This window comes from Bos grunniens, chromosome 20 (genome assembly GCF_055505025.1).
Source record: "Bos grunniens cultivar Pamir isolate PY7600 chromosome 20, Bosgru_T2T1.0, whole genome shotgun sequence".
Lineage (NCBI taxonomy): Eukaryota > Metazoa > Chordata > Mammalia > Artiodactyla > Bovidae > Bos > Bos grunniens.
The window spans coordinates 48374804-48387533 of NC_141184.1; the positions used below are offsets into that span (position 1 = coordinate 48374804).

A 12730-nucleotide genomic window follows, 5' to 3' on the forward strand; every position below is an offset into this window, starting at 1 on the left:
ACTAACTAAAATGATCAATGTTTAAAACTAAATTAACAAACTGAGAACAAAGGTCCTAGATTTCTAAAACAATCAGCAGTGATAGAGGTACTTGAAAATATTTATTGATCATAAGCAAATATGGATACTGTGGATGTGAGCTATAACTGTGAACTGTATAACATGAACTAAATATTGTTTAGCTTACATTAACACAAACTTTTGTGAAGCTGTTTTTTTTTTACCTTACTGGTTATCAACAATTTAATAGTGGCTTAGTTAACCTAAAGATAATGATTTTATGCTGGTCATTTACCTAAAATAAAGTTATAGGTTCTACCTCATATCTTTTTTGAAAAAAGGTGATGAATAAAGAAATAAGGCAAACTTTCAACTCCAAACTACTTACCAGGGTTGCTATCGTTGGTACTCGGTATAGAGTCTGTGTCATTAATGTGATGAATAAAATCTAAAAATTATGAGGAAAGCATAATTTAATACTGAGTGGAAGATGTTAAATCAATCACCCTCTAAATTTTCTTTATCTATAAAAATCTTTTAAGATCTAGTCTGTGGTAGTATTATTTAATACACAGAACAAAGACTACTTCATTATTAACATAACTTCACCTTCTTTTCTCTGCTTTATAGGAATGATGTCATTGGTGTCACAGTCTCATGGTGGAAAATTTTTATGAGTGAAGATTTTAAAAACAAAACAAAACAAAAAAACCACCCAGAAGGCTGAAGTTAAAAGTCCTGGAATAAAGATAATGTGTACAATTTCTTATCCTATACTCACACTGATTTATGGAGGTATAGTTATATCTTATATAGTAAAGTTCTAAAACCTGCAAAAGGTGGAAAGCCACTACTCAAGACACCTGAATTTATCTGAAAAAAATCACTTAAAGTTTTGACAAAATATAGAACAGCTTTTATAAAGTGAAAGCTATATACTAATTATTGATCACAGGTGCCACTAAGTTTTACTAAAAGTAGCAGCAAAATAAAAAGCTAATGCAGATACCTGGACATTCATATCATTCTATAGTAAATGAGAGAATGGGTTAAAAATATGTTTTTTATTTGCCTGAGGGAATTTACTTTATTCTATTTTATGTTAGCCTTTCATAACCTTAGTAAGCATTAAAGAAAGTGATGTAAAACTTAAATAAGATGATAAAAAAAAAAGCTAGATTAGATTTTAAGGTCATAAAGTAAGTTATATTTGTGAATTATTCATCTCCATTATATGCTTCTCAAGATAGAATAAAAGAAGTAATCTATGCTTAGGTTTTTATAATGTCTCCATGGGTTACTAGTGATTCAAGATAGGCAGTTATGGATCTTTACATAATTACATAATTCCTGATGCCAAAGATTTACATAAGGCTAGTAAAAACCCTGACACCAAGTATACTAGGTTGAATAGAATTCTCCCAAATCCATGTCCACCAGGAAACATAAAATGGACCTTATTTGGAAACAGAGTCTGTGCAGACATAATCAAGCTAAGGTTAGGTTATACTGGATTAGGGTACACCCTAAATTCAATGATGGGTGTCTTTAACAAGAACAGGAGATTTTTGGACATAGAGACCCTGGGGGAAGATGGTCATGTGAAGGCAGAGGGTGAAACTGGAGAAATATTACTAAAGTCAAGGAATGCCAAGGACTGGTAGCAGTTGATCATCAGAAACTAGGAAGAAAAAGGAAGGGTTCTTCCCTAAAGGCTTCAGAGGAAGGAGAGGGCCCTACAGACACTTTGATTTCAGACTTCTAGTTTCTAGGACTGTGAGAGAATAAATTTCTCTTATTTTAAGCCAGTTATGGTCATCTGTTGTTATTTCATTGCTAAGGAAGTCAAGAAACACCTGGAGTAACAGGCAAATTTGGCCTTGGAGTACAGAATGAAACAGGGCAAAGGATAATAGAGTTTTGCCAAGAGAACACACTGGTCATAGCAAACACCCTCTTCCAGTAACACAAGAAGACTCTACACATGGACATCACCACAGATGGCCAATAATGAAATCAGATTATATTCTTTGCAGCAAAACATGGAGAAGCTCTGTACAGTCAGCAAAAACAAGACAGGGAACTAACTGTGGCTCAGATCATGAACTCCTTATTGCCAAATCCAGACTTAAATTGAAGAAAGTAGGGAAAACCACTAGACCATTCAGGTATGACCTAAACCAAATTCCTTACAATTATACAGTGGAAATGAGAAATAGATTTAAGGGACTAGATCTGATAGACAGAGTGCCTGATGAACTATGGAATGAGGTTCGTGACATTGTACAGGAGACAGGGATCAAGACCATTCCAAGAAAAAGAAATGCAAAAAAGCAAAATGGTTAGCTGAGGAGGCCTTACAAATAGCCATGAAAAGAAGAGAAGCAAAAAGCAAAGGAGAAAAGGAAAGATATACTCATTTGAATGCAGAGTTCCAAAGAATAGCAAGGAGTGCTAAGAAAGCCTTCATCAGTGAAATCAGTGCAAAGAAATAGATAAAAAAAAAAAAAAACACAACACAACAGAATGCGAAAGACTAGAGATCTCTTCAAGAAAATTAGAGATACCAAGGGAACATTTCATGCAAAGATGGGCTCAATAAAGGACAGAAGTGGTATGGACCTAACAAAAGCAGAAGATATTAAGAAGAGGTGGCAAGAATACACAGAAGAACTGCACAAAAAAGATCTTCACGACCCAGATAATCATGATGGTGTGATCACTGACCTAGAGCCAGACATCCTGGAATGTGAAGTCAAGTGGGCCTTAGAAAGCATCACTTCAAACAAAGCTAGTGGAGGTGATGAAATTCCAGTTGAGTTATTTCAAATCCTAACAGATGATGCTGTAAAAGTGCTACACTTAATATGCTAGCAAATTTGGAAACCTCAGCAGTGGCCACAGGACTGGAAAAGGTCAGTTTTCATTCCAATCCCAAAGAAAGGCAATGCCGAAGAAAGCTCAAACTACTGCACAATTGCACTCATTGCATACACTAGCAAAGTAATGCTCAAAATTCTCCAAGCCAGGCTTCAGCAATATGTGAACCGTGAACTTCCAGATGTTCAAGCTGGTTTTAGAAAAGGCAGAGGAACCAGAGATCAAATTGCCAACATCCGATGGATCATCAAAAAAGCAAGAGAGTTCCAGAAAAATATCTATTTCTGCTTTATTGACTATGCCAAAACCTTTGACTGTGTGGATCATAATAAACTGTGGAAAATTCTTCAAGAGATAGAATACCAGACCACCTGACCTGCCTCTTGAGAAATCTGTATGCAGGTCAGGAAGCAACAGTTCGAACTGGACATGGAACAACAGACTGGTTCCAAATAGGAAAAGGAATACGTCAAGGCTGTATATTGTCACCCTGCTTGTTTAACTTATATGCAGAGTACATCATGAGAAACGCTGGGCTGGATGAAACACAAGCTGGAATCAAGATTGCCAGGAGAAACAGCAGTAACCTCAGATATGCAGATGACACCACCCTTATGGCAGAAAGTAAAGAAGAACTAGAGTCTCTTGATGAAAGGGAAAGAGGACAGTGAAAAAGTTGGCTTAAAGCTCAACATTCAGAAAACTAAGATCATGGCATCCGGTCCCAGCACTTCATGGCAAATAGATGGGGAAACAGTGGAAACAGTGGCTGATTTTATTTTGGGGGGCTCCAAAATCACTGCAGATGGTGCTTGCAGCCATGAAATTAAAAGATGCTTACTCCTTGGAAGGAAAGCCATGACCAACCTAGACAGCATATTAAAAAGCAGAGACATTATTTTGCCAACAAGGGTCCATCTAGTCAAGACCATGGTTTTTCCAGTAGTCATGTATGGATGTGAAAGTTGGACTATAAAGAAAGCTGAGTGCTGAAGAATTGATGCTTTTGAACTGTGGTATTGGAGAAGACTCTTGAGAGTCTCTTGGACTGCAAGGAGATCAAACCAGTCCATCCTAAAGGAGATTAGTCCTGAGTGTTCACTGGAAGGACTGATGTTGAAGCTGAAACTCTAATACTTTGGCCACCTGAGGCCAAGAAAAGATCCTGATGCTGGGAAAGATTGAAGGCAGGAGGAGAAGGGGACGACAGAGGATGAGATAGTTGGATGGCATCACTGACTCAATGGACATGAGTTTGAGTAAACTCTGGGACTTGGTGATGGACGGGAGGCCTAGTGTGCTGTGGTCCATGGGGTTGCAAAGAGTCGGACACGACTGAGTGACTGAACTGAAGTCATGTGTGCCTCTTTTGCAACATAATGGACTGTAGGCCACCAGCTTTCACTGTCCATGGTCATTGTCCAAGCAAAAGTACTGGAGGGGTTGCCATGCCCTACTCCAGGGTATTTTCCTGACCCAAGGATCAAACCCACATCTCTTATGTCTCCTGCATTGGCAGATAGGTTCTTTACCAGTGTCACCTGGGAAATCCTATATATGTTTGAATGTATATACTAAATATAGATGTATGCATATATATATGAATCATTCAAAAAATAATAACTAGATAGGAAGAAGTTTTCATATTCATGAATGACACAACTATCTAAATAGAAAATCCAAAGTGAATTTACAAAATTATAAGCAATAAGAATTCAACACATTTGTGAGATTCAAGATAAATATTAAAAAATGAACTAGGTTCTCTTATAATGGCAACAAATAACCTGAATTTTTTATAATTAAAAAATACACCACTACTTTCTGGGAAGATGGAAATGTTTCATGAAGGAGGTGTGAGTGACATGGATGTATCCATTTGTCAAAATTATATGGCCAAGATGTGTATATTTTAATTAATGCAAATTCCATATAAAAAAGAGAATAGTATTTATTATGATATAATAATAATATTATATATACTATTATATATAATAACTATATTAGTTGAGGTGGAGAGTGAGTATAGGTTGAGATCATGTTTTCTAAACGGATACCATTACTTAAGCAGGAAAAAAATTCATTCTTAGGCGATGCAAACAATGCTTAAAACATCTTTTGGAACTTAGAAATATTTTACGTTAATTAGAGAATTTGAAGGAATATATTCACCCAAAAATAAGGTTTTGGGAATTAACATACATTTTATATTTGTGATCAACATAGAAACAATAGAAAACAAACTGAATCAAGTATATCTCCTAGAATCATAAATATTACTTTTTACTTCATTAATTTCAAGTCCAGAATTTAAGACTGAAACCAAAACATTATAGTAGTTATTATATTTGAAAATAATTATGCTAAAGCATATGATATGGATACTTACTAAAAATAAATTTTCCAGTATTAAAAAGAAAATTAGACATAAGCACCCAATACACTATCATTGCTCCAATGAGAGATACCAAAGAGAAAAGGAGACTTGACCACTGCCCAAAGGAGCCAAAATAATATCTGCAGACATCTGGATATTCCCAGGTAGTGGTATCCACTGATGCTAGATAAAATATAAAAGGGGAAAATATAATTAGATGTCAATTATATATTCCATATTCATAATTTGTGTTCTCTAAACTGATTCAAAATATTTAGCAAAAGATTATGGGTGGGTATTTCACCACCAGGCATTAGACCATCTTATGAAATAACAGTAATTAAAACATTAGATACGGCAGATTATCACAACATTGTAAATCAACTATATGTCAATAAAAAAACAAAAAACAAAAAATTATAGAACAAACATATAAGAAGAAGTTAGGCCAATGAAATAGTACAGATAATCTGAGAAGTGGTGGTGGCAGTGGTTTAGTCCCTAAGTTTTGTCTGACTCCTGCGACCCCTTGGACAGAGGAGCCTGGCAGGCTACAGTCTATGGGATTCTCCAGCCAAGAACACTGGAGTGGGTTGCCATTTCCTTCTCCAGGGGATCTTCCCAACCCAGGAATTGAACCCAGATCTCCTGCATTGTAGGTAGATTCTGAGAAGTAGATTAAGGTAACTAATAATAGCAAGTGATAAACCAAGGCTAGAAAATAATCATATGGGATAGAAGACAATATCCAATATTTGGCATACTTAATAATGGAGAAACGTTTTCTTGAGTCATAATTTACATAACATGCCAATTAAAATTTCAGACAATGAGGGAAGTGGGAAAGGTAATAGAGGAGTGAAGGATTAAGAGGAATGAACTATTATGTATAAAATAAGCTACAAGGATCTACTGTATAACATGAGGAATATGGAAAATATTTTATAATAACTATAAATGGAATATAATCTTTAAAAATTGTGAATCACTGTATTGTACACCTGTAACATTTAATACTGTACATTGACTATACTTCAATTAAAAATTTCAGAAAATTAAGTTAAAGAATTTAAAAAATAACTGAAAATTTAGATGACAATATAAAAATAGAAACTGAAAGATTGTTCTTTTCTATCAACTGAAGAAATAGAAACTACAATGGAAAAGATAGCCAGATATAAACAAACTAATATGATACAAAAGCCATTTCAAATATGAATACGAGAGAAACTGACAAGAGACAATAAAGGGTTAACTGCCTACTTCATATAAAGAATTTAGAAGATCTATAAGAGCACCAAGGGGCTTGTGGATAAATGGGAAAGGGATATGATGAAATAATACAATTAAGAAAAACATACCACTGCTTGGTAGAGACAAAAAAACTGGAGGCAGAGCCTGGTTTGTTGATTCTCATTTGCTGAGACTGACTGAAATAATATACATCTATTTAGGTCCTAAACTACTTTAAAACAATCTAAAAAGTTATATCCCTGATCTAGAATTTATAGAAATGAGTGGACATGCTGGTACAACTTTGAGAATTGATTATAAAGGACACATTGCTCACATTTTCATATTTACAATTTTCACTTTTAGGAGATGCCAATATCTAGATCTTTTGGTAGGGATAGGTCAAAATGAGTCACAATTAACTGATAAGAATCATAAAATTCTCAATTTAGTTCTGGCAAAGATCTTATTTTTAAAATATGACTTTTTAAATTATTCTTCTGAGGAAATTAGCACCAAAGTAAATGAATTCTGCAAAGAACTAGCCTCTCAGAATTTCAAAGAAAGCCACTAAATTTATTACCATATCAGTTCTGCCAAATGCTATGAATTATGAGAAATAAACCTTTAGGCAGAAAATAGTTAACACACTTGTGAAATGTGTGTTATCACACATCAGTGATCCACCTCAACATCAATTCTTATTAATATCCACATCATTTATTTTTACAATGGTAAATTCTTACATATCATAGATCTTGATTTCACTACTCTGTAGCAGCAATAAAGTGTTAGAAGGCCCATCAGCATGATGACACACATTCCAGTAGTAAACCCAGCCTGTTTAAAAAAATAAAAATATAGAACAACATGTATCATGTCAGAATAAATTAATATGCAACCATATTAAGTTACTCTAAACAATTATCATAAATATCTGACAGCTAATATAAAACTAAATATAATAATCTATTTCTTTAATAATTTTATGTAGACTTATGAAAACTTGTAAAACTCACAATACAAAGAGAAAAAAATTCTAATACAAAGTGTGCTGAAAATTATATTACCTGTTTTATGCCCCAAGGAATACTTAGTATAGATGTTCCCAGCATGGTATTCCAAATCATAAAACTGAAAGCAGAGTAATAGTAGTAAAACATAAAGTTTGACTCTTCAAATATTTTAATTAAGACAAAAATTAAAATAATCAGTAATTTTTATTTACACATAATTTAAGTTATGCTCCAAAAAGTATTTTAACTCACATGGTTACTAAACTGGTGTTTTTACCATATCCTTCAGTGTAACATTGAAGTTTATAAGCAGAACCCAGTGGGCTATATACGTAGCACTCTTCTGGAGCTGGAACTACATGATCTGGGGCAATCTGGTTAAAAAAAAAAGTAAAGAAATGTTAGAACCAGTAAATGTTCAACACAGGATATTTTCTATACAATAAAGTACCTGACTATAGACACACTTCCAACTATCAGGAACAAATAAACAGTGTGTACCCCTGATTAAAACATAAAAATCACTTTTTAAATATAGTAAGATCTAAAGGAGTAAGAGTTTAAATACTGTAAATAATAAACTGTTCATCTCAAATGAGAATGAATTCTTAGAATATGCAATGGTCAAAGTATTTTTCTCTTTACTTTTACGAGACAGGAGGAAGAAGAGCCACAAAGACTGAAATTAAGTAATTCTATGTGGAAAGTACTGGGCTTTAAGTGAGGAGAATTTTAAGAATCAAGTGGGCATCAAATTCCTATGTGAATGTGGTTTTAGAGAAGAGGCAGGCTGGGAACTCAAACTATAAGAAATTGAGGAGTCAAAAGAAGGGTAAGAAAAGAATAAAAAATATAGACTATTCTTTTAAATGCTTTGGTAGTAGAAGAAAAAGGTAAGCTAAAGAGGCTTAAAGTAAAGGCAAGACAAAGATTCTTAAAGACAGGAGATGTAAACAGTAGGGATGGAACCAATAGAGAGAGGTTGAAGACACACAGGAAAAGAATGATTAAATATGTATATATTTCTCATACACATAGCTCCCACTTGACCCCGACACATTTCTTTCTACCTCCCTATTCTGGGAGTTAAAAGAAATATGGTTTCCTGATGGAATTCTGACCATCTCACTGAGAATTGTCCTTTGAGAATATGTAGTCCTTACATATAATATTAAAGACATAAGAACTGACTGGTATAAAGCAAGAATCTTTTGTATCAGTACTTACTACATAAATCTACAACTTTGTGCTAGGTACAATGCTAGGTTTAGTGTTCAAGAAAAAATAATATATGGCTCCTAACTTCAAGAAGTTTAAATTTCAGTTAGAAAACATATAAAACAATTATATAAGGCTATAAGAATAAAAATTAAGTGTTCAATTCTGGAACACAGAAATGACAATAATAATAACAACAATAATGGGGACTGGAATAGTTGGGAAAGACCTCAAGGAAGTGACAGAATATTAGGCTTCAGTAGGTAGACAGGATACGAACTGATGCAAAAAGAAAGAATATCAAATCCTTCTCTTTTTATGCATACAATTTTTGGTGCCTTGTGGGGAAAGAATGTCTTGAATGCCATGCCTGTGGCTTTGTAAACAATTATTTCTTAGAGCTACAAAAGCATATATAGAAATAGGTCTGCCGCCTTCTCTTTACCCTCAGTCCTCTAGGGTCTGAGCTCTGCTGTATTCTACTATGGAGTAAAAGAAAAAAGGGACAGGACCATGTCTGCATCAGGCAGGAGATAAACTATGATATCTACCAGAGCAAGTTCATAAAAAGTGAAAATCTAAAGCTATCAGGGATACGATTAAAAAGCTAGAGGATAAGAAATTATTAGGAGATATAGAAAAACTGGGAGATTGGATCCCACACTCTGTCGGTGGGTCTAGGACAGTGCTTTTCAAACTTGAATATTTTTGTGATTCACACAGAAAATTTGTTAAAATACAGATTTTGATTCAGTAGATCTGGACTAAGGGCTGAGAGTCTGCCTTTTTAACATGCTCTCAGTGATGCTGGCCTGTGCAGGCCACACATTTATTAGCAAGCATCTGGGAGATGTTGGTAGTCAAATGATTTACTACCCTTCTCCAATTTAGAATAAAAATATTAAAGTAAGTGGGGAAATTTTCAGAAATAAAAGTTATAACTCTGCAAAGACCTGACACCTGTGGTTTCATATTTCTCTTCCTTTAAAAATCTTTTAAGAAAAATAATTTTGGGATTCTCAGAAAATGAGCGTGGATGTATACACACAATCATTAAAATGGTCATATCATATTAATTTTAGGTCACTGTTTATATACTTTGATTAACTAGACTCATCTCTCTGTCAGTTAACAAAAGGGATTCAACTTGGTGTACAGTGCTGACAATTTCCAGGCAAACAACATACACTCAGAGTTAGACTGGCTCAGCTGGTATCTCTGAAGTTTGCTTCTGAGAATACAGCCTCTAGGAGGTCTGAACTAGACCTGGAGATACTGGATTACTTCTACTCCCCAGAGGGCTTAGATAATTCTCATATGGCACTAAGACTTTACCATAACTACTGACGTAAAGACCTAGAATAAGAAAAAGTGAAAAAATTGGGGGAAACAAATGATCCCACCCAGAATATTTTGAAAGTCCCTACTCTGACTACGCAAAAAGATATCTTAGGAATTCACAAGGCCTAATATGAGACATCTGTGCTCAAGTGACTAGCTCAGTCCTTGCCCCTTGTAAACATCTAGAATGTTGAATTCCCTTCTCCCTTTTTATTATTACCTATAAAAATGATTTTTTTCTCAGAATGTTTCATTCTTCTTTAAACTTTCAAATTTCTGAACATCTCATATGTGGTAATTCTTATAAGCATGAAATTACTTATATAGTTTTGAACCTAAGATAATAATACAGATTTAATAGGAAGATGTAGCCTTCAATCTGATTTTTTACAGTCTCTTCCTATGGGCAGTTTTTACATTTTAAATGATTCAAAAACAAAAGCAGAAAAGAATATGTGACAGTAGGTGGACTGCAAAGCTTAAAATCTTTAATATCTGCTCTTTGACTCTTCCAACCAGTCCATTCTGAAGGAGATCAGCCCTGGGATTTCTTTGGAAGGAATGATGCTAAGGCTGAAACTCCAGTACTTCGGCTACCTCATGCAAAGAGTTGACTCATTGGAAAAGACTCTGATGCTGGGAGGGATTCAGGGCAGGAGGAGAAGGGGACGACAGAGGATGAGATGGCTGGATGGCATCACTGACTCGATGGACGTGAGTCTCAGTGAACTCCGGGAGTTGGTGATGGACAGGGAGGCCTGGCGTGCTGCAATTCATGGGGTCGCAAAGAGTCGGACACAACTGAGCGACTGATCTGATCTGATCTGATAAATTTCAGTTTCTCATTCCTATAGAAAATATCTCAAAAATTTTTCCATTATACCTACAAACTGAAAAATTGAATAGACTAAGCACAACTTATTATTTATTTTATTAATCAATGACCTAAACTACTTCAATAGTTCATCCTTCTCAAAGATTTTAGGATTATGGATTAGCAGAATTCAATCTAACAAATCTCTAGGGTGTTGTAAACATAAAGAGATTGTTTCAAATTTCTCTATGCCAGGCTAATAAGAATGAACTAGTCTGAGATGTAAGATGTATTAATTAGTATCTTTGACTTTCCATGATGCCATCCTTGGAATATGGCCAGCAAAAAGTTCAACCACTGGGAGTTGCCCTGACTTATGTTCACTGTTCATTTCAACTTCTTAGACAATTAGGAATGCTTTGCCCCTTACCAGTGCCCTGTCTGCAGGAGCGGTGAGCCGGCTGTAGTAATGAATCCTCTTGTTCATGGCAGAGGCATGGTCGCTAACCCTCTGAATGACATCATTCACACTGACGATGTTTGTGGGCTCTATATAGAAAGGCCTAGAGAAGGGAATATACACTTGACAAAGAACGTTCAGGCAGAAATTCTGGAAGTCAGCCATTGAAGAAAATGACTTCTTGTCCTCCATTAGAAATGGGATGTACCAAGGCAAGGCATTCACTTCTCACTTTTGGTGGGAAAAGAAAATGTCACAAAAGAAGTATTATCCAATGTATAGAATAAAGCTTTTGTTTCATAAAGTTCTTACTTTAAACACACTTTTTTAAACTTAAGGAATTTAGCAACAGAGGAGACATAACAGAAAGAGCTTCAATCAGTTATCAAAAAGACATATAGCAGCTGTCGGTTTTCAACAATGAAACTTAGGCACAGCTTTGAATATTCTCTGAAAAATGTTTGGCATTGAATCAGACAGATTACAGACAAAAACATTCCTCTATTAAAGAGTCTCTACTCCTTTATGGGCCAAAATTACTTCCTATGATAAATACAATTCCTATTTCTTGGTTCATGTACTAAGGATTAGTGGTCTCAACCAACTCCCTTATGAAACTTATCCAAAGTACTATCAAATGGAACATCAAGACACTAGAGATATTTTGTCTCATTCTACTTTTCTTAGATTTCAGTAACATACCATTACATTACTATTTATATGCAATGTTTTCTCCTCATAACTGTGTCCCAATCAACCATAGATTCTGATTTTCAACCATCATGTTCAGTCATTAACCCATTCAGTTCCTTACTGAAACTCTCTCCATTTGCTTTCTTTCCAGCAATAAACTACTTTAAATGGAAAGATCTGCAGGGGTGCATGAAATGACTGTATTCCTCAGATCCCTTGAAGTTACAAATGAATTGTCTCCCAAACTGTATAGAATTTGCTATTTCAGATTGTACATAGATCCAAAATAATAAAGGGGAAAAAAAGCCAAGAGATTTATCACTGGTTCCCTGTAAGTCTTCTACATTCATAGTTCTGAAATAAGCTTAAAATTTCTTAAAGTATGGTAACCATTTTTGGAGACACTGTTAATCTAATCTTGCAGGAAGCACTTGAAAAACCAAGTGACTGGAATTTTAGTTTATGCAATTTTTCCAAATAACTCTGTAATATTAGAGAAGTTAAATTTAGCCTAGTCTCTCTAGTTAGCATACAGTATCTTTGAATCTTTTGTTTATTATTTACTCTCCACCATAGCACCTAAATATGGTGGGTACTTTCTAGTTCAATTCAAAAAACATCTAAGAGCATTTCCTAGAGCAAATAAGTAGATATAGAGATCAATATGATATATTATCTATAGTAAGCATATATTTGCT

The 12730-nt window shown here is 34.7% G+C and overlaps 1 protein-coding gene across 50 annotated transcripts in view; it reads right to left on the reverse strand.

The window, feature by feature from the left end:
- Positions 1 to 12730, reverse strand: part of SLC38A9 (solute carrier family 38 member 9) — a 95570-nt gene that overhangs the window by 47739 nt on the left and 35101 nt on the right. For 24 of the 50 annotated variants that reach the window (XR_015148785.1, XR_015148780.1, XR_015148774.1 and 21 more), the window contains 6 exons: positions 11310 to 11570; positions 7759 to 7880; positions 7561 to 7624; positions 7237 to 7330; positions 5270 to 5440; positions 389 to 448 (listed from right to left, as the gene is read on the reverse strand). Coding sequence is in view for 34 of the 50 variants with exons in the window: in XM_086361736.1 (XP_086217862.1) it covers positions 389 to 448; positions 5270 to 5440; positions 7237 to 7330; positions 7561 to 7624; positions 7759 to 7880; positions 11310 to 11531 (733 nt within the window). In the remaining 16 variants the exon portion in view is untranslated. The remainder of the gene's footprint in view (positions 1 to 388; positions 449 to 5269; positions 5441 to 7236; positions 7331 to 7560; positions 7625 to 7758; positions 7881 to 11309; positions 11571 to 12730) is intronic. The other 26 variants (XR_015148777.1, XR_015148771.1, XR_015148770.1 and 23 more) reach the window with 3 other exon arrangements.